Source organism: Budorcas taxicolor, chromosome 2 (genome assembly GCF_023091745.1).
Source record: "Budorcas taxicolor isolate Tak-1 chromosome 2, Takin1.1, whole genome shotgun sequence".
NCBI lineage: Eukaryota > Metazoa > Chordata > Mammalia > Artiodactyla > Bovidae > Budorcas > Budorcas taxicolor.
Window position 1 is genome coordinate 151,440,991 of NC_068911.1, and position 21,697 is coordinate 151,462,687.

Sequence of the window (21,697 nt, forward strand, 5' to 3'; positions counted from 1 at the left end):
CCCCATCTGTCTTCCAGAACTGGGCTCTCCTGGTGGTGAAGAGTCCCAGATCCCGCCCTTGGCATTATTCTTGTTCACCCTGGTGTACATCTAGGGCCTGTATCTGCAAGCTGGGGGAGAACTGGGATCCCCTTTAATGAGCAGACTGAGGGGATCTAGGGAAAGAGGACCAGAAGCCTCTGGTGGTGTGCTGAGTTCTCAGGTCAGCCCTTGTCCTAATTCGGGGTGGAGGGAGTTTATTTGTTTTTCTGTTTCTGGGAAATTTGAGGGTAGACTTATAAGGCCACCCAAACTCAAAAGTTAACTTTATAAACGGTAGAATATGATGAAAATGTCCTTAGTAACATCAGGTTTTGTCGTCATCAAAACTAACTTCACCCCCACTAACACTGAAAAAACTTAGAATGGCATTTCCAATCAAACTTAGAGGGAGGTGAAGCAAAGCTGTCCCAAGGTTTCTCTTGGTATCCAACCACATTTCTGCCTTTCTGATTCCTCTTGGAAAGCTAATGGTGAGGGTAAAGGGACAGAGGAAGATTTGGGGTTCTGGGTTTTCCTGAATTGAGGGTAAGGCCCCCATCTTTCTCCAGAGAGAATGGAAGAGGACATAGCTAAATGGCTGGGATTCGGAGCCCCCAATGTCCCCACAGTCCAAAAACTGCAGTGGAGAATGACTCTCCCATCAAGGTATGCAGAGCAAAGCATGAACATTAGATTCAGGCACTCTGGGTTGGAAACCAGTGCTGTTGCTTAGAAGTTTACGATATAGGCCATCTTAGTTCCAGTGTCTTTACCTATGCAGTAGGAATATCATTGTTTCAGTTATCCATTGCTGCATAACAAACAATCCCAAAGTAATTATTCCTCGTGATCCTTTAGGTCAGGAATTTGTCAGGACTCAGCTGGGTGGTTCTGCTCTTTGTGACAGAGCTATTGGTTGTAGTCATCCACTTGGCTGATTCTGCTGGTGGCTCTGCTGGGATGGACAGTCCAAAAGGCTTCACTTGTGTATATCCAGTGTCCCAGAGTTTCTCCAGTAGCCTCCTTCTCTCCATGTGACTAGCTTGGGCTTCCTTACAGCATGGTGGCCACAGCATAAAGCTGGATTTCAAATTATACTGTGCCAAACTTGAAGGCAGAAACTGCAGTGTCTTCTTAGGGTTCAGCCTTGGAAGGTACCCAGCATCACTGTCATTCCCTTTTGGTTGACACAAGTCACAGAACCAGCCAAAATTCAAGGAGAGAAAACAGACTCCACTTCTCAATGTGCTGAGTGTGTGCTAAGTCACTTGGGTCATGTCTAGTTCTTTGCGACCCTATGGACTGTAGCCTGCCAGGCTCCTCTGTCTGTGAGATTCTCAGTAGGACAAGGGCAACTTGTTACACCCATCATAATCTATCCACATCCTTATATAATTTTAGGGATGATTGTTTGAGATATGCAAAGCACTTAGCATTCGATGCAATATTTTATGTCAAGTTTGTATTTAATAAATGGTAGTTACTGTGAGAAAGGGGATAGAGAGCTGATGCTTTGCAGGCATTGGGCAGGACTTGACTGCAAATGAAGATAGCCAACTCAAACTAACTTAGGCCAAAAGGAATTAATTAGTGGATCTCATACCTGGAAATGGTTGGATGGCATCACTGATTCAATGGTCATGAACTTGGGCAAATTCCAGGAGACAGAGGGACAGGGAGGCCTGAGGGCTGCAATCCATGGGGTCGCAAAGAGTTGGACATGACTTAGCGACTGAACAACAACAAAAATACCTGGGAAGTCCAGGTAAGTCTGAATTTAGGCACTGCTGAGCCCAGGGGCCCAAATGATTGACATCACCTCTCTCTCTCTCTCACCCTGACTCCCAGGTCTATTGTTTCTACTTGTCTGTCTCTCTTCTCATACTGTCCTTATTTTCTCCTGCTGCAGACAGACTTCCTCTATATGGCAGCCTTATGTCTACATTCACTGACCCAAAAAAGACCAAAAAAGAATGAAATTCCCAGCAGAAGTCCTAAGGAAGCTGGGATCAGGTCAGCTTGACCCGCTTGCCTATCCTTGAACTAATAACAGTGCCGGGTGGTGTGTGTAGGGGGGAGACTTCCCTGGTGGTCCTGTGGTTAAGACTCCATGCTCCCCATGCAAGGGCCATGGGTCCAGTCAGTGGGAACTAAGATTCCGCATGCTGCATAGTGCAGGAAAAAACAACAAAACGAAACTAGTGTCCAGGGAAATGTACCACCACGACTGGCATTGTAGCCCCCCGAGAACCACAGGGAACTGGGGCACAGCGAGGAGAGATTTCTCCAAGTGAAAGAGAGGGAAGGGGAACTCATCCTGGGTATGACAGACCCTTTATATGACTTCCAGGGCATCAGCCCTCCCCTGATAATACCCCCTACACACACCTGTGTGACCTCACCTGGTTCGGCCCTCGAAGATCACATCGGCACCCTGGAGTGAAGCCTGTATGGAGAGGAAGTATTAGGCTGTAGTGAGAAGGAAAAGACACTTGGATTTTCTTTTCTTTTTCAATCTTCTTCCTCCTGGCTCCCTCAAGTCAAATACCTGAGCTTCAGGGAAGTATCATGGAGAATTCAGACTCAGAATCTCTTGAACTAAGGGGTTTGGCTAACTTACCAAGACAGGAGAATGGAGCCAGCATTGTGGGTCCATGGAAGAAAAATGAAGCACTGTACAGGATAGGGTTTTTATTCACATTTCTGCCTTCTTCAGGCTAAGCACCAAAGAATTGATGCTTTTGAACAGTGCTAGAGAGGTCTCTTGACAGTCATTTGGCCTGCAAGGAGATCAAACCAATTAATTCTAAAGGAAATCAACTCTGATTATTCATTGGAAGAACTGCTGCTGAAGCTGAAGCTCCAATACTTTGGCCACCTGATGTGAAAAGCCTGCTCATTGGAAAAGACTCTTGCTGGGAAAGACTGAAGGCAGGAGGAGAAGGGGACGACAAGATGGTTGGGTGGCATCACAAACTCAATGGACATGAGTTTGATTAAGCTCCGGGAGACGGTGAAGGACAGGGAAGCCTGGGTGTGCTGCAGTGCATGGGGTCTCAAAGAGTCAGAACAGACTGAGCGACTGAACACCTGCCTCCCCCCTGCAAGTGTTCCCTGGCTGGGTGCAACACTTACTGTTTTAATAAAAAAAAGTCTCCTGCACTTTTCTCAGAGGCCACCAGAGGGTGCACAGAGCCCAGCTTCCCTGTTAACACGGCCCACAGATACGACCTGCAGGACATCTGGGGAACTCAGAGAGTTGTCAGTAAGACAGGGTAGGATGAAAAGGAAGTAAGGAGACCCACGGACAGCTAGGTCAAGCTGCTAGGGATCCAGACTGTCTGAGACCTCTAGGCTGACCCAGATGTAGGGCTGGGATGCCTGCCTCTGTCTCTACTGCCGGGTTCTGGTGCGGGGTGGTGGCAGGGGGGCAGTGATATGGGGTGTGGGATGCTGGATTTCCTCTTCTGTGATGCTAGGGAGGACAACTGAGGCAGTGGCAGAAAAAAAAGGAATTCAGTGGACATAGCATGAGAACAGTGGCGGTGGGGGGGGGGCATAAACAGGCCTAGTTTGCCAGCTCGAGCTGGGCCAAGTCAGTTCCCCTCTCTGAGCCTCAGTCTCCCCGTTATGAAGTGAGGCTACCTGGTAGCACATGGTAAGAGTGCTTGCAGTCTTTGCACGGGCACTTGTGTGTTGGCGTCCATCTTCTGTGACCCTAGAGAGTGGGAACTACAGCAGGAGTCTGGGAGCTGCCTTCTATGAAAGCTGAGAGTGGTGGCCCAGAGGCGCCGTTTTGACCATTATCCTGGCCCTCTTTAAGCTTGGAGGTGGCTCTGCATCACTGCCCTGAGGACTGGGATAGGGGCTGGAAGCAGAACTCAGAAATGCCCCAACACCATGACCACCCCACCTCCCCCGTCTTGCTCACCCAGCTGCCCAGCCTCAGGCACAGTCTGAGCCACTGAGGTCCCCCGCTGGCTGAGTGGTGGGGGACATGTGGAACTGGGGAGATGGGGGAAGAGCACAGAGGCGCTCCAGATGTGTGCGTGACCACATCAGGGAACGCCGGAACAAACAGGCAGAAGGGCAGGGAGGCCGGGAGGAAGGCCCAGGACTCAGGAAGCTCTTCCCCTCCCCTTCCGGACCTAACACACAGGGGTCTAGGAGACTGGAGCTGCCGGCTCTACCCCCTTCCTTACCTTCCTGAGGGGGCCATGGTCCTTGAGGCCTGGACAAGAGGACAAAGAGCTGCCTTGTCACCCTGGGGCTCCTTGCCTCCCTTCTTCACAAAGCTAACCTTCTCCAGCAGAGCATCAAGACTGAGCTTGGACTGGGCTTAGCTGGGGTGGCGGGGGTCCCACCTGTTCTCACCCTGGTGCCTCCCTGGCCCTCCCTTCCCCGCAACCTCCGATGGAGCTGCCACAGCTGGAACCATTCTCCGGCGGCGCTGCCTTTCATCCCTGGTCTCCCCCGCCCCCAGTGGCCCCTGTAATTGTGGTCTCAGGCAGTGGCTGTGGGGGCTGGGGCTAGGCTGAGGGCCAGAGCCCAGGGCAGGGCCAGGGCGGGGCTTGGGGGCTGCTGATAGGGGCTTGCCCATGGCATGGGTCTTGTGGGGTTGGGGCTCCAGCAGCAGACACCCTTTCAGGGTTTCATCTTCACATATGCCAAGGCCATGGGCCCACATAAGCTTTCACTTCCTGGGGCTAGGGAGAAGCACCCCAGACGGGGCACTCCTAGACCCTCATGACAGCAGGCTAGTGCCATGCTTGAGTGCCAGCAAGGCTTGGGCATTGTTTGGTTCCTGGAGTTTTCAAAGAAAGGGTCTTCTCCCTCTCCCTTACATTTCTGTATTTCATGAATAGTGGAGGGTAGGGGAGCAAAGAGATCAGTCTTCATCTGATGAAGGCCAAAGGGGAAAAAAAATCAGCCACTAAACCAGGTCAGTGGCATTTCCCAAATGTGGTCCCCTTGAAAAGCACTTGAGACATTGGTTAGAACTGCAGACCCCCAGGTCTTCCCTCTGGAAAGGCTGATTCAGCTTCACAGAGCCCAGAATTGGAATTTCCCACAACGGCCTACCCCAGGGGAAACGTACAATGCATCAAGCGTGGGACATGCTGGTGTGAGCGCTAGATGTGAAGTAAGGAGGTCTGCAGCCTGGATTATGAACCCATTGCTCGAGCCTTTCTGGGCCTCAGTTTCCCCAGCAGCAAATGGGAGTATGGCTCCCCAGTCTGGCTTGTCCCTGTCAGACTGTGCCCTCTCCCACCCGGGCTCACACCTCCTTCCTGGGTTGAGACTGGTTCTGCCCTGCCCCTCCCCATACCCTTCCCAAACTTTAGACCCAAGCTGTCGCTCTTTCTGCAGCCTGGTAGGGGAGAGTGGGGAGGGCAGGGGGCGGCTGGGGTCAACCCGGCTCTGGCTGACGCAGACTGCTCCCTGCCCCCGGCTGTTTCCCTGCTGTCCAGCCAGACTGCTCCCCCCACTGCCCCACCCCCACCCCCAGCAGCCTCAAGCTCTTAATTCCTGACAGCTGCGGTGGCTCCCGGCAGAGATGGGGGAGAGGAGGAGGGAGATGCCGTCAGCCTGCTGTTGCTCAGGCCACCACCACCACCTGACAGTCTGGGGACAGGGAAGGCCCCACCCCTCTCGTTCGATTCCCCAGGGGGGTGCCGACTCCAGGAGTGGGCCCCTTTTTGTCTCTGAGCCCAGAAGCTCTGGTCGTTTATCCTTAAGCCAGGAGGGGCTCTCTTCAGAGAGGGGGGCAGTGAGGTTGGGAGGGAAGCATATGTATAGAGTGAGAGGCTTGTGCCCATTTTACAGAGGGGGATGTCAAGGCCACAGTGGGAATAGGTTTTGCTATCAGGGCACAGGTAAGAGCCAGAAACAGAAGCTGGAGCCTCTGTCCCCAACTCTCTGGCTTTCGGGCCCTTACCTGTGTCCGGTACACTCATCCTGCTAGGCGAACCTAGTGTTCAGCTGGGATGTGAGGACAGAGAAGAATCCCAGAGAGGTGTGGCCCTGAGCCAGGAAGCTGGTGTTTGGGACCTCCCAGAGGACCAAGAGGCAGGGCCAAGGTGAGACCTGGGATATCTACAGGCTGGGCATGGGGAAGGAGGACTCACTGTTGGGACTGCTGCTGCTATGCTCAAGTGGGCTTTGATCCAGCTCTTCCACTAACTTACTGGGTGACCTTGAGGAGGTCATGACCCTCTCTGAGCCTCAGTATTTTCTTATGAAATAAAAGGGGATAAAATAAGATAACCTCAAAGTACACTTTTAGGGTTAAAAGGCTCTCTGATCCCTCCTCTTAGGGTATGCCACCCCTGGATGCTGTGCTCACAGACAAACATTCACTGGAGTCCCAGGACTTCTACCTTCACCGGCTCATTGATGAGATGAGGTGGGTCTCATTAACCTCATTTCACTGAGGCACAGGGTGGTTGGGTGTCCAGGAGGCACCTGTTGAAGGTCACATGCCAACAAGAGCGAGATGGGGGGGTGTGCTGCTAACCTCCTCTGCAGGACCCCACACCTGCCTCAGCAGCCAAGCCTGGGAAGTCCCTCCTGAGGTGGGGGAGGCAAGCAGAGGGCCAGCCCCTGCAGGTGTGTATATGCGGTGGGGGGGTGGGAGGCGGGGGATGGCTCCCCAGCAGCTGCGGCTCAGCCGGGCGCACACACCTCGCAGTAACACACACCTTCCCACACAAACCAGCCAGCCGGCTCACTGGCACCGCCCTGGGCCTGATCAAGCAGACCCCAACACCTCTTCTTCCCGCCCCTCCCCGCACGGTCTGCACGGCCGCTCCCACCCCAATGCTGAGCAGACACAGTGGCCTCGGGAGGAGTACACGCCTCTGCCCCCCTCCCCCGTCGTCGTGACGTCACGTGGGGTAGAGCCCTGAGACTCGGGGAGTTGGGGGGGGTGAGGAAAGGGGAGGCGGCCGAGCTCCCTGAGCCGGGACAGTCACTCACTCTTTTGGGCGGTGGGGCCGGGCACAGACAGCGCCGCCCCCCCAACTCCCCCCACCCCGCCGCCCGCCTCGCAAGCCCTCGGAAGCACAGGCTCACCGCGCTGTGCTCTGGGGGCTCCCTGGCACCCCAGCCTCTCTTCCCTAGCCCACAGCACCTCCGGGCCCCCCTTACACTCAAGAGGCACCAGGAGTTGTTGCAGGGGGGCCTCGGGAAATTCCCTGAACCCCTGTGCCAGGAGGTGCCCGGTGCACCCGCCCGCCCGCCGCCCCCCCCCCCCGAGGGCGGTGCCCGGGGGCGCTGCCCCATGGAGCAGGGAGGCGGGCACCGTCTGCTCCGGGAGCCGTGACCCGAGTCGGAGCTGTGTGTCGCAGCCGCCCCGACCCCCCGCGGATCATGCGCCGTCGCCCCTGGCTCGCCGGTCCCACCGGGCTGTGAGCCCCCAACTCCTGGCCCATCACGGCCTGCGCGCGATGGGCAGCACTCACCCTTGCCCCTGGCTGCGGCTCCGACCTCGGCCCCAGCCGCGGCCCGCGCTCTGCGCTCTCTTCTTCCTACTGCTGCTGGCTGCCTCCGTGCCCAGGTGAGCCCTCACCTTATGCCCCGCCTTCCTGGAGAGCTGGGACCCCCAGCTACAGGGACCTCTGCGTGCCTGCTGGGGCAGGAGACCCTGAAAGGAGGGAGGGACGGTGTCGCAGTAAAGTGTTTGTGACCAATGAAAAGAGTACTCTCACAGGAGGGGGTTGAACTGGTGACAGACTAAGGGCAGGCCAGGGAGACAGGGCAGTGCCCGGAAGAGTGATGGCTACTAGAGGGGAAAGTGTGTGTTTAGTGGGCAGTAAGTGCCAACCTGGAGTCCCTGCTATGCTGGGGGTACACACCTCACCCCAGAAGTAAGCTCAAATTGCCAAGCTTTACCTTAGAGATTGCCCCTAGGCAGAGGCAGGGGTTGGGAGCCCAAAGGGGGTCGCCCAGGTGGGGTCAATGAGAGATGGCAGCTAGAAGGGTTCTTAGGGTGCATATGTGTGAGTGTGTGTGTGTGTGTCTTTCTGTCTGTGGTCAAGTGAGCCCAGCAAGCTAAGTTGTAAACAGCAGTCTGTGTGTGCACATGTGTGGATATGAGGGCTCATGGATCAGTGTATGTTCAGATGAACATGTGTGTGAACTTGTGAGTGTCCCTGTGTGTGTATATAACTATGTCTAATGAAGTGTGCATGTGGGTAAGTGTTCCTGCATCTGTGTGTCCACTTCAATGTGTGTAGAAGTGTGTCTGCATGAATGTGACTGTCTGAAGCATGCCGTTGGGAGTGGTCTCTGGGAGAACGCTTTGAGAGCATCAGTGCCTGGGGATGTACTTATGAAATACTCTGTGCGAAGGCATACCGGATGTGTGTCCATTTGCACATGTTAATCGGTGTGGGTGTGCAGCCCGGTGGGCTGTCTTGGAGAGGAGAATGGTGAGAAGGTTGAGAAAAAGAGAGTGCTTTGGGGATACGCTGATGGGCTCAACCCTCGAAAGCAGGGGTTGAAACAGAGCCTTTGAGACAGAGTGTGTATAGTTAGATGGGGCCCTCCTAGCCCCCCAAACGCTCACCCACCCCAAACCCACCTGCCTGCAGGTCTGCACCCAACGATATCCTGGGCCTCCGCCTCCCCCAAGAGCCTGTGCTCAACGCCAACACGGTGTGCCTGACATTGCCAGGCCTGAGCAAGCGGCAGATGGAGGTGTGTGTGCGCCACCCTGACGTGGCTGCTTCAGCCATCCAGGGCATCCAGATTGCCATCCATGAGTGCCAGCACCAGTTCCGGGATCAGCGCTGGAATTGCTCTAGTCTCGAGACTCGAAACAAGATCCCTTATGAGAGTCCTATCTTCAGCAGAGGTAGCTGCCCCTCACCCCTCACCCCTCACCCTTCACCCTTGCCCTGCCCACCCCATTCAGCACCCTCACTCCAGAACTGATCTGCCAGCTATCAAGCTGGCAAGCTCCCCAGGTGCTCATCTCTTGGCCCGTGTTGCTCTCCTCTTGCCTCTTTCTGCTCTGGGCAAGTCTATGGTGGGGGGAAGTGGGCAGTCAGACAAACGGGGCAGATGTGGCTCCAGACTGGACTGTGTGGGATGCAGGTGGCAGGTTTCATGCCTGAGAACTGAACTCCTGGGTTATCCTGCCCAGAGACTGACTCTGCGTAACTCAGGCCCAGGAAATACCCACATCTGTCACCTGCCTCAATTTACCCTATACCCAACTAGTAAATAGCATTTAGGATGGAGGGCCTGTGATGAAGTACCCAGAATTCACACGAAGAGGGGTCAGGGACCTTTGCCCAACAGTGTAGGTGAGGGAAGCCTAAGCAGGTAAAACTATACTTCTGCAGAAGCCTTTCCCAGTGGGGAACACCACCAGCCTCTGTGTCATCCTTGCTGCCCTGCAAACCCTCTCTGAATCAGAGGCACTGGGTGTGTGCCTGTCTTCTGCCCAGCAGGCTTCACTTACGGTTCTGCCTATCCCTTTTCCCCTCATGGTTGGGAGAAGCTGCAGCCTACTATCTGTTCCCCTCCCTGGACTTTTGGGTGACCCACCCGGACAATCCCTAGAGTGGCTTGGGCTGGAGATGGCAGGCGCTTTCCTCACTCAGTTCCACTCACACCCACCTCCTTCCCTGGTATCTTAAGCTTTGATTCGGGTCTTTGGAAAAAGATGGGGGTCTTGCCTCCTGGATGGGCTTAACTGGGTATATCTCTCCTCCGTGCAACTACTTGGGTGGGACAGCGTGGGGACCTGACTCCTTGGGACTTGTACGATTCTCAGGTGACAGCAGAGAAGGCCAGGTACCCCTGTACTCGGTGCCCTTTGGGCCCAGGGGCTTTTGGGAGAGTCAGACTCTAATGTACCCTAATTTCAGAAAGAACTGAGTCAGGGGTATTCCCTGTCCACCAGGACCTCTCCGCGCATCCCGGAGCCCCCAGGTCAGGGTCCACCCCAGCTTTCCCCAGCCCAGCCCCTTGCCGCCCGCCCCGCCCCCGCGCGCTCTCCCTGCTCCCTCCCCCGCGCGCCCGGGGCGCTGTTTCTCCCCGGCCGAGCCCAGCCCGACGCGTGTGGCGGCATGCAGCCGCGAACTAATCCCCGCGGGCCGCGGCAGACGGCTCCCGGCCCCAGCCGCGCGCCTCTCAAAGAGGGCGACCCCCCCCCCCCACCCCGTCCCGAGCTCCCGCCCCGCCGCCCAGGAGCCCCTCCCGCCGTCTGCCCGGAGAGGATGCCCGCGACCCCCGGCCGATTGGCCTGCCCAACTCCGGCCCGGCGCCCCGCCCTGGCCGCCCCCGCTGCCGCCTAGCTCACGGACACGAAGTGACAGGCCCCTGCATCTCTCCTGCCCCGGCCGGGCCGGGCCGGCGCTCCCCGCTGCCGCGCGCCCGAACCCACTCCGGGATTCTGGGTCACCCGCGCTCCCCGAAGTCCGGTTCTCGCCAGCGCTGGCCTCGAGTTTGCTCCGGGTTCCGCTCTCTGAGGACTTGGGCAACCGTGTCTCTTACGGGGAGGCGAGGCTAGCTCTCCGCCCCTCTTCCCGGGGCCTCGGTGTCCCCTCTTTTCCTCTGGTCCTCCTGCCCCCTCTAGGCCGAGTGAACCCAGGCGCCCCGACTGCTTCGACGGGGGGAGGCCCGTTCGGGCTGGTGGAGCACACGGGGGCTTTGCAGCTTGGGGGAGAGTTCGGAGCGGTGGAACCCCGCGGGATTGGCGCTGTGCCAGGCGCTCCCGGGTTCACCTGCAGTTTAATAAGCGGGAGGTGAGCTGGGGGGACGGGTAGGGGGGGAGGTGAGGTGTGGAGGGGGGAGACTTGCCGGGGCTAGCCGGCGCGGGGCGGCGCCCAGCGCGGGGAGGGGGCGGGACAGCGCCGCTCCTGGACTCCTGCAGGGAGGCTGGGCTCCTGCCTTTGGCCTCACAACACCGGCCTACCTCTGTGGCTTCTGCTTCTCCCCCCCGCCCCCACCGCCCCCATTGCAACACCTCATTTCTACCTTTCTATCCTCCTCGGAGGATGGCCTTCTCTGAGGGCTTCTGGAAAGAAATGTCCACCCCCCACCCCTCTCCTCACCTCCCAAGGCCACCGTTGCCCTGCCTCATTCACTCCACACTCTTCTGGGACCGTTTTCTTGGCCCATCACCTCAAGGGCTAGCTAAATTTGAATCCCATGGGCCAGTCGTGGCGGTAAGGAGCCCCTAGGCTGGATTCCTTCCCCAGTCTCCCTTCTTTTCAAGACATAGATTGTCCATGAGGAGATCGGGTGACCCCAGTTTCCCCATATGGAATATCAGTAGGATGACCCCTCTTCTGACCCTGGCTGCCAATGGAGTTCTCTTAAAGGTGCACTTGGGCTTCCCAGGTGGCTCAGTGAGTAAAGAACCCACCTGCCAATGCAAGAGGCATAAGAGACGTGGGTTTGATCCCTGGGTGGGGAAGATCCCCTGGAGGAGGGCATGGCAACCTACTCCAGTATTCTTGCCTGGAGGATCCCCATGGACAGAGGAGCCTGGTGGGCTAGGGGCCATGGAGTTGCAGAGTCGGGCAGAAGTGACTTAGCATGCACATGCATGCCGCCACGTTTAAAATTCAGAGACTGCTACCAGGAGGTGGTCCCCCAAGTCTTCCACCTGAGTGCTGTCACTGTCATCTAATTGTCCTGACACTTTTCCTGCGATGGGTTGGCTGGAAGGGATGGGGTTCTCATGTAGGAGGTAGAGGGAAGGGTGTTTGAGCACCTGGAGTGTGCTAGGGAAGCAGGACACACAGTAGGGCTTTCCCTAACCAAGCAGAGGGAGGTGGGGCTGCTGGAACCTGGGAGTTGAGAGGCAGGGAGAGTGGGGTCTCTAGGGGACTAGAGTCCTAAATTAACTGTGAGGACCACCCCCATCTCAGAGGCAGCTGTGACCCAAGGATCCTGATATCCCCAGCTTTCAGTTCTGAGGACTCACACGTTGGTGCTTGGGTGGGTGAAATGCTGGACAAACTTGGCTAGAAGGGGCGGCTCTTTATTATGTGGATTAAAGAACTCCATCTCTTACTCAGGATGCAGGGACCAGAGGGAGATTTGAGGAATGGGCTGTTTAGAGCTGGACTTGGGCACTGGAGTTAGAGGGGACGAGAGGACAGGGACAGATGTGGTGGAGACAGTAGATTCACGCAGCAGGTCCTGGAGCACTGGCACAGTTTGGGTACTGCCCTCCCTAAGGCCCAGACTCATTCAGAATGGATGGAAAGAGGGGGTGTGAGGCTCTGTAGTAAGCCAGGCTCCCAGCCCAGGAGAACCCAGCAATTTGAGAGTCTAGCCTCTGCTCTCCAAGGCCCTGGCTCTTTGTCTCCCACCTCCCTTTTACATTCACCCTCAGGGAGTCTTGTTTTTATGCGTGGGCTTGGAATATGTGATGGTACTCACATGGGGAGACTGAGGCACAGGCAGTCATATCCTAATGATTATCCTAACCATAATCTTAATCATATCCTAACAGGATCACCTAAAGTCCTGTTATTCTCGTTTGTCTAGTCACTAAGTTGAGTCCGACTCTTTGGCAACCCCTTGGACTGTAACCCACCAGGTTCCTCTGTTCATGGGGTTTCCCAGGCAAGAATAATGGAGTGGGTTGCTATTCCCTTCTCCGGAAGGAGACCTTCCCAACCCAGGGATTGAACTAATTACCCAAAACATATTAAGTACTTGCTGTGTGCTGATCACTGTTCTGAAGCACTTTATCTGTACTGTAGGGTCTTCAAACAAACCCCACGCACTAGGTTCTATCATTAGCCTCCTTTTATAAAGGAAGCTTAGAGAGGTTGGGTAACTTGCCATTAGTCACACAGCTTGTACATGAGCTGCAGAGCCAGGACTCAAGTGTAGGCCAGCTGTTCTTAGAGATAGCACTCAACCCCCTGCATAATGCCTCCCAAGCTGCAAGGCCACCATGATCTCCTACCTGGTGCCCAGAGGTGAACTGGTACAACGGAGAAGTAATCCAAAAAATGGAGCTGGCATGCACACATGTACACACGCACTCTCACACACCAACACCTACCCATAGTTGTGAAGATGTGATGCTGCATCAGTGTCACCCCTAAGTGTTCCCACATATAGGCAACCCTCTCTCTCTCTCCCAGGCTGGGAACATGAACACGCACAGATTATTTGCACACAGATTATTTGTGTGGAGGGAATGGAGACCAGACTTCTCCACCTCTCCTCCTTCTTTGACTTGAATGGGCAGGCCCCAAGCTTCTCTAAACCTTCCTAGTTCCCACTGGCTCCCGAGTCCTCTCTCCTCCACACTTCCCTGCCCTCCAAACCTCCTCCCCCAGCCCCTTCCTGGCCGTTGGCTGCGTCCTGTAGCAGCAGCTGACTCCAGTTAGATGCTGGCAGTCCCTGTCCCAGATCAAAGGCAGGGCGGCTAATTGTGCGTCTTAACGAGCCCCCACCCCCCAGTGCTCCGGGCAGCCCAGCTGGCCAAGGCCCCACCCCTCTCCCCCTCCAGCTGGCCAGATGGCACTGTGCCTGCGTCTGCCCCAGACAGTTGGGGCCAGGACCGAAACTGGGGCCCAGAATGGGAGCTGGGGGCAGACCCAATGGGCTGAACTTCTCTGAATGCTTGGAGCAGAGGGTGACCGTACAAGCCCTGCCTGGTCACTCCTATATGTGGCTGTGAGAGGTGCCAGAGGCCATGGGGTGGCGTCTTAGCTGCCTGGGGTCGCTAGGGGTGTTCTCTGTAGACTGTGGGCTACCTTTCTCCAGACTCCTCTAGGCCTGCCCTTGAATGTAATGGAGCCTGGAAGATGGTGGTTGGGTTGGCCCAGCACATCTCCTGGGACCAGCAACTTGCTCTTTCCTGGTGTTATGCATAGACAAGGTCAGAGGCCTGGGAACTGTGCTATCTGGGTTTCTTACTCAGCAGCAGATCTTCTGCAGAGCCAAATGTCTTTCAGTAGAAAGTGGCCAGGCCTGGGAGCTGGGAGAGCTGGGGCTGGGCCCAGCTCCATTACCCCTCTTTTGTACAGTGTGTTTAAGTGTGTGTGTGTGTGTGTGTGTGTTGGGAGGGGTGCTTTCTGGGCTGCCTCTGGTGGTCTATATATGGCCATTTGTCCTAGAAGCAGGCTGACGACTCCCCCACCCCAAGCAATAATTGCTCAGGGTCCCACAGATAAAAGGCAAGGGATAAATACAGGGTGTGCGCCTCAGCTAGAGTCTGCCTTTCTTTCCCTTGGGCCCCACCTCCCAGGGCATTGTCTACTCTTCTGCAACTCCCACCGGTTCCCAGGGCCCCTTCTGAGGGCTCCTGCCTATTCACTATTCCTTCCTGTTTCCTCAGAGCTGGCTTTTTCTTAGAAAAGGTCCTGAGACGTCATCAGCTGGAATGAGAAGCTAAAGAGGGATCATCTGCTCTATGGGCTTCTGGTGACCCAAGTGATTTGTTCTCGAGTGGGCCATGAGCTGCAGAGCTCCAGGCCTGGCGGGGAAAACAAGAAAGAGCAATAGCCTGAAACTGCAGCAGTGGTGGGTGAAGTCAGACAGCAAGAAGGAACTTCTCAATAATATCAAGTGTTTATGTAGTCCTTCTTGCCTAGAGAATCCCATGGGCGGAGGAGCCTGGTGGGCAAAGAGTCGGACACGACTGAGTGACTTCACTTTCACTTTCACTTCATGTAGTCCTTACTAGGAGTAAGGTATTATCCTAAGCATTTTAAATTTCTTAACTCAGTTCTTGGAACAACAATGAGACAGATGTTTTACAGATGAGAAAATTGAGGCACAGAGAGGTCAAGTCACTTGGCCAAGGTCACTCTATTACCAGCTAGTAAGTGGAAGAGCCAAGATTGAAACCCAGGCAGTCTGGCACCAGAGTTCATATGCTTTTACACATCTTGTTTTTTGTTTTTGTTTTTTGCCAGGCAGGGAGAGGGGGACAGGGCCCTGTGATGCAGAGGGTAAGCATTAGGGGTGGGACTGGGTTAGGGTCTTTGTCCAGTCCTGGTTGGCTCTCTGGGGTCAGTGAGGCCTCCAAGTCCTCTCAATCTTGATGCTGAGGTAGTAGGATCGGGAGTTTTTTCTTCTGAATCTTTGGCCTCTCCTAAGCCATCAGCTCCCAGCCGAATTCTGGCTTCCCCACAGGTGTCTATGGCTCAGCCGAATCTCCTGCTCATGTGGGAGCTGTTGTTGTCCTTGGTTTCTTCCACTGCTCAGACTCTCTCGGGTTCAGAGGCTGGTCAGAGACCTGCCCTTCGCTGGTCCTTTCTCAGATGCAGAATGAGATGCAGCTTGCAGGTCCAGAAGCCCAACCCTCCTCTGCAAGTAGGACTCCCCCTGCTGCAGACCCAGAGGATGGCTCAAGCTGGGAATGTCAAGGAGGAGGAGCAGTGTAGACAAGTCCTGGGCTCCTGAGAGTCACCCATCTTGGAAGCTTTGCACCCCTGAGCATCTCATGAAGGCATCTACCTTAGCTAACCGTTCCTTCTCAGTGTTCAACATGACTACTCTTAACCCCGAGTCAGCAGGGGGCTCACTCCTAGCATCCTTGAGACAATCTCTTCAGCTGACCTGAAGAAACCACAGGCAGGATGGCTGGGCAATACCCTTTTCTGAGCAGACGTTCTGGGATGTCACGTGGGCAGGGAAGGGGGAAATTCCCCTGGCTCTTTTCCCTCCCTCTGGTACCTGGCCATCAGAGGGTGCTCTGTGATGTGCCCAAGCGGGTGGCTGCAGTCAGGATATCTTGGGGCTGGGAACCTTAGGAGGACACCATATCCTCTTACTTACCCTTCTGCCCATTACCATCCCCTGGGGCCCAGAATTCCATCACTGGCTATTTTTTTTTAGGTTAAAATTTGCTTTCTTTCTGCAGGCTTATCTTAAAATTGCAAACATTGCATGAGAGATAATAACTTAAGTCTTTGATGGCAAAAAAAAAATTTTTTTTACTAGATAGTGTCTGTCCAACGGGAGAGCTGTAGACACAAACTCTGAGCTTGCTAAGGGTGAAGGGAAAGGAGTTCAAAAAGGAGAGCTGTGGGGAAGATCTCCCCCATTCCATCCTGCGTGCAGAACTTCCGGCAGCGTAATTTCTGCCCCTCTCTATGTCCTTGTACCAGATCCCTCCCCGGCCCACCACTGGGCCTCAGCCTCCCCTCGGTGCTGTGAGAAAGCTGAGCAGGGAGGGCAGAGGGATGGGATGTGAAGGCCCCTCAAAGGCCGTTTCCTGCATTTCTACGCCCAGGTTTCCGAGAGAGTGCATTCGCCTACGCCATCTCGGCAGCCGGCGTGGTGCACGCGGTATCCAATGCCTGCGCCCTGGGCAAACTGAGGGCCTGCGGCTGCGACGCGTCCCGGCGCGGCGACGAGGAGGCCTTCCGTCGGAAGTTGCACCGCCTGCAGCTGGAAGCGCTGCAGCGCGGCAAGGGCCTGAGCCACGGAGTTCCCGAGCACCCTGCCCTGCCCCCTGCCAGCCCTGGCCTGCAGGACTCCTGGGAGTGGGGCGGCTGCAGCCCTGACGTGGGTTTTGGAGAGCGCTTCTCTAAAGACTTTCTGGACTCCCGGGAACCTCACAGAGACATCCACGCGCGCATGAGGCTCCACAACAACCGAGTAGGAAGACAGGTGAGCGCCCCACCCCGCTGGGCCGGCTCAGACCCCTCTGCCTAGGGCCCCTCCCCTCCTCCGGGCTCATCTCTCCTCTGGAGACCGTACCGCTATCCCTAACTCAGCAGCTTATCGTTGTGTGTGCTTAGTCTCTCAGTCGTGTCCGACTCTTTGCGACCCCATGGACTGTAGCCCTCCAGGCTCTTCTGTCCATGAGGATTCTCCAGGCAGGAATACTGGAGTGGGTTGCTATGCCCTCCTCCAGGGGATCTTCCCAATGCAGGTCTTTTGCAGGCAGATTCTTTACTGTCTGAGCCACCAGGGAAGCCCCAACTTATCATTGCCCCCCTCCTAATTTGGTCACCAAATGTGTGTTGGCTAGCTACTGTGTGCCAGGCACCAGACTAGGCCTGGGGCTATGAGGGCAAAACAGCCTCGGCCCTGGAAGAGCTTCCCCTCTGCTGAGCAGCCTGATCCTCCCAGTTCCTGCTGTGAGCAGAGGGCAGAGCTCTGGGTTGCAGTCAGGACCTCCAAGTCTAGGCCTACTCTCCCACTCAGTCTCCTCCGCTATAAAGTTAGAAGATTGAACTGGATGATCGGTAAGGCTCCCTACTGTGAATGTCCCATGATTCTGTTTCCCTGTGCTTAGACACCCCTCCACTCCCAGGCTTTCTGTGCAGAATGAGAAATTCCTGCAAAGGGAGATTCCCTGGGGCCTCAGTGGTACTGTTATGTTTTCATCCTCCTTTCTCTGCACCCCCTGCCACCTCCAATATTCATACTCCCTCAAAGGTCATTCATTTTTAAGGGGGGAGAAGAAGAGGAGGAGGAGGGGGGAGGAGAAGGAAAGGGAGGAAGAGAAAGGAGAAGAGGGGGAGGAGGATGAAGGAGAGGAGAGAGAGGAAGGAGAGGGGAGGAGAGGGGAGGAGAGGGAGAGGACAGAAAGGAAGAAACAAAGGGAGGGAGATGTGGAGGAAAGAAAGAAGGGAAAGTAATAGCACACATTCAGTTTATTGAGTCCTTTCTCTGTTAGGCATTGTTCTGGAGCATTTTACTGTATATTAGCGTATTTCACTTACACCTACCTATGAAGGTTCTATTATTCACCTCATGTTCAGATATGGAAAGTCAGGCACAAACAGACTAAGAAGCTCGGCTCAGGTGATGCAACTAGTGAGAAAGTGGCAGAGGCAGGATTCATCTCCAAGCAGCTGAGTCCTGAACCCTTTTGTTCTATAGTGTAGTCTATGTGAAGATGCCTCCCTAACCCTCGTGGTAGCTCAGCACCATCTTTTATTGGTTACTCAGGCCCCTGTCCCTTCTCTCGGCCCTGCCCAGTCTACTCAGGCCTTGTGTCTGGCTTCCCCTCACTCTGGCTGGCACTTTCTCCATCTCACTCCCCCTTCTCCTGGCTTCTCAGCCCAGGCCGGTTCACCTCCTTCTTCCACAAAGACTAGAGCTGATTCAGCTCTCCCATCATGCCTGAGAGGTGAGGTAAACTGAGGCATATCCACCCTCAGGTCACATCCAGCTCCCACCTGGTTCTGCCCTGTTCATGCAGCTCTTTTCCCAAGCGTCCATTACTACCTCAGCCCATACCAACAGTGCCTCCTCCTCCCTGTTAAACTAGTTAATTAATGGCTGCTGCCTGTGGGAAGCAGATGTTCTGGAGCTGTTGGCCTGGGGAGGCACTGGGCTGCTTTCCACGTGGTGTTGACACCACAGGCTGCACATACAAGCTGCAGAGCCTTTTAAGACTCGGAGGAATGAGGACCCTCTTTTATGGCCCTATTGCCCAGGTTTGAGGGCCCCAGATCATTGCTTTGTGTTTTTGGAGTGGAGCAGGGGGAGGGGCACGTGGCCAGTTTCCTCTGGGGTCTCTGGTGAGGATAACGTGAAGGGGCTCTTTGGGAGGAGACTCAGGAGAGCAGGCTAAGGGCTGGGCAAGAAGTGGGTAGGTTGTATTACGGTAACTAGCTCCCTTGGAGGCTTGGGAACCTCTCTCTACTTTCATTGCCCTGGGGGTCTGGCTGTTTGTGTTCCCTTTGGTTCTGTATTCAGGTAGAGCCTTTGGCTCCTGTTGATGCTGTTTCCTAGGAGGAACGGTGGCACTCAGTGCTGGGCAGAATAAGCCCCAGCCTGTATGATGGAGAGGAGGGGAAGGGAAATCTCTCCAGCCCCTGGCCCTCCCCTTAGGCTTCTTGCAAAGTGCTACAGGGCCCAGAGGAAGAAAGGGGCTTTCTCAGATTCCCCACAGTCTCTGCTCACAGCCTGGAGTGAGGCCAGAGGCTTTGGGCTGGGAGGTAGTGGGGCCAGCACACCCCTGCTCCTGGTCCCCACCTGAGGGTTGGAAGAAGAGGGAATTTCCCTGAGGATCTGGGATCCCCCTCAGGAAGCAAGAGCCTCCAGCACCAAGGGCCCCCCTGCAGCTGCTGGGAAAGGCAGTGGGAGAGGAGGGGTGCAGGAAGGAGGGAATTCCCCTGGGGTCTGACGGGTGGGAGGTGGGACAGAACAGCAGAAGAGTAGGCAGAACTCTTGTCCTGATTGCCTGGTTGAGAAGCTGTGCCCCGCACCCACCGGCTTCGGGCCTCAGCCTTTGCCTCTGTTCAATGGGAGTTGGTTTGCAAAGCCTCTGAGATTCTCCCAGGCCAAGGTCTGCGTGGGGAGGAGGGCAGTGGGGCCGGCTGCAGGCGTCACCCTCCCCCATGCCTCCCTCTGCAGGCGGTGATGGAGAACATGCGGCGGAAGTGCAAGTGCCACGGCACGTCAGGCAGCTGCCAGCTCAAGACTTGCTGGCAGGTGACGCCCGAGTTCCGCGCGGTGGGGGCGCTGCTGCGCAGCCGCTTCCACCGCGCCACGCTCATCCGCCCGCACAACCGCAACAGCGGACAGCTGGAGCCCGGTCCCGCGGGGGCACCTTCGCCCGCCCCGGGCCTTCCGGGGCCACGGCGCCGCGCCAGCCCCGCCGACCTGGTCTACTTCGAGAAGTCGCCTGACTTCTGCGAGCGGGAGCCGCGCCTGGACTCGGCGGGCACCGTGGGCCGCCTGTGCAACAAGAGCAGCGCGGGCCCCGACGGCTGCGGCAGCATGTGCTGCGGCCGCGGCCACAACATCCTTCGGCAGACACGCAGTGAGCGCTGTCACTGCCGCTTCCACTGGTGCTGCTTCGTGGTCTGTGAGGAGTGCCGCATCACTGAGTGGGTCAGTGTCTGCAAGTGAGCCGACGGCTCTCCTCCCTCAGGCTGCTCCTCTGTGGCGTGCTGTGTTGGCCGAGCATCACCTCGGTTCCTGGGAGTGGAGGCTGGACCACAAGATTTTATAGGAACCTCCCAGCTCTGAGGTCATCAAGACTTCAATCACGGGACAATTCAGGCTTGCTTGGACCTCCCCCACTCACTTCTGTGGTCTCCAGGACTGAGATTTTGCCTCCTGGATCTCTGCCCCAAGCTCAGACAGCTCCAATGGGCTGGGGGTTGCCCCACACTTTAGGGCCGTGTCATCCAGGCATGCTCTGGGCTTGCCTCTTTTATCTCCTCACCCCTTCCCCTGGAGTGGGAGGAAACCAATGGAAGCTGGTGGGTAGGGGGAGGAGGAGTACAAAGAAGAAATGGACATCACTGAGCTGAAGTGTTTCTGCAGAGGCCTCAGAGGTTCTTCTCCACCGGCCCCTGCCCCTCCTCGTTCATTTAACAAATATTTATTTTGCACTCTTTGCGGCCTGTCACTCTGTGGGGATGACAGGTGCTGGGAATACAGATGTGAATAAGAGACACAGCACCTACCCTCTTGGAGTTTACATTCTGGCTGGGGAAGATGGGCAATAAACAAGAAAATGCACAAGCAAGGACATTTCAGACAATGCTGTGTGATGTGAAGAAAATAAAGCAAGGTGCTGGATGTAGAGTGATTTGTGGGGAGTGGGGCCCCTTTAGATAAAGCTGCTGGTCGGAGAGAACTGCACGCTGAGACCTCATGATAAGGAGAGCTGTGCCAAAAATATTTGTGTACAATATGTATGCTAAGTCGCTTCAGTTGTGTCTGACTCTTTGCGAGTCCATGGGCTATATGTAGCCTGCCAGGCTCCTCTGTCCATGGGGATTCTCCAGACAATAATACTGGTGTGGGTTGCCATGCCTTCCTCCAGGGGATCTTCCCAACCCAGGGATCAAACCCAGGTCTCCCACATTGCAGGCAGATTCTTTACCATCTGAGCCACTAGGGAAGCCCAAGAATACTGGAGTGGGTAGCCTATCCCTTCTCCAGGGGAACTTCCTGACCCAGGAATCGAACTGGGGTCTCCTGCATTGTAGGCAGATTCTTTACCAGCTGAGCTACCAGGGAAGCCAGAGCCATGCACAAATTGAGGGTTAAGGGCTTTCCAGGCAGAGGCCATGTGAATGCAAAGGCTCTGAGGTCCGAAAGACATCAGAAGGAACAGCAAAGAGGCCAGTGTGATTGGAGGGAAGAAATCAAGGGACAGATGTCGGAAAGGAGCATCCCAGGTGGGGGTAGGGGAATGGGCACATGATGTGTCCTTTCAGGCCAAGCTAAAGAGTTGGGATTTTATGTAAGAAAAATGGGAACCATCAGAGGGTCTTAGGCAGGCAAGTGTCATGGTCTGATTCCCACATAGATTGCTGTCTGGGGAACTGAATGACTGGGGACAAGTTGACAGCAGAGGGCCAGGTAGGAGAGACAACCAGAGATAAGCCCTGGATTAGATGGGAGGTGGGGAAGTTGGCAAGGGGCCAGATCAGGAGCCCTGGAGGCCAGAGCTCTAGCTGTCCACCTTGTGCCTGAGCCCTCTGCCACAAGCCAGGACGAGTGTTGGCCAGCAGCACCCGTCAGCAGAGACAGGAGGCACTCTGAGAGCAGTAATCCTGGGCAAGACCCAGCTCAACCCAGCCAGCCCAGCGCCCCGGGGAGCAGGTGGGGCTAGGAGGCGCGGCTGGGGAGAAGGGTGGCGGGGGAGGGCCAGGAGACTCACTGTCTGGATTCTGGTCTCTCTGAGTCCAGGTAGGGGAGGCGGGGTGTGTAAGTAAGGCTGGGCCAGGGGGGACATCCTTTCTGGGCGTCTTGTGCCCCCAGA

At 55.8% G+C, this 21,697-nt stretch overlaps 1 protein-coding gene across 1 annotated transcript; it reads left to right on the top strand.

Moving 5' to 3' along the window:
* Window positions 1–7,469: 7,469 nt before the first annotated feature.
* Window positions 7,470–19,827, top strand: WNT10A (Wnt family member 10A). The gene is made up of 4 exons (XM_052636053.1): window positions 7,470–7,579; window positions 8,616–8,878; window positions 16,247–16,626; window positions 19,330–19,827. The coding sequence occupies exons 1-4, from the start codon at window positions 7,470–7,472 to the stop codon at window positions 19,825–19,827; spliced, it is 1,251 nt and encodes a 416-aa protein (XP_052492013.1).
* The last annotated feature ends 1,870 nt before the right edge of the window (window positions 19,828–21,697 follow it).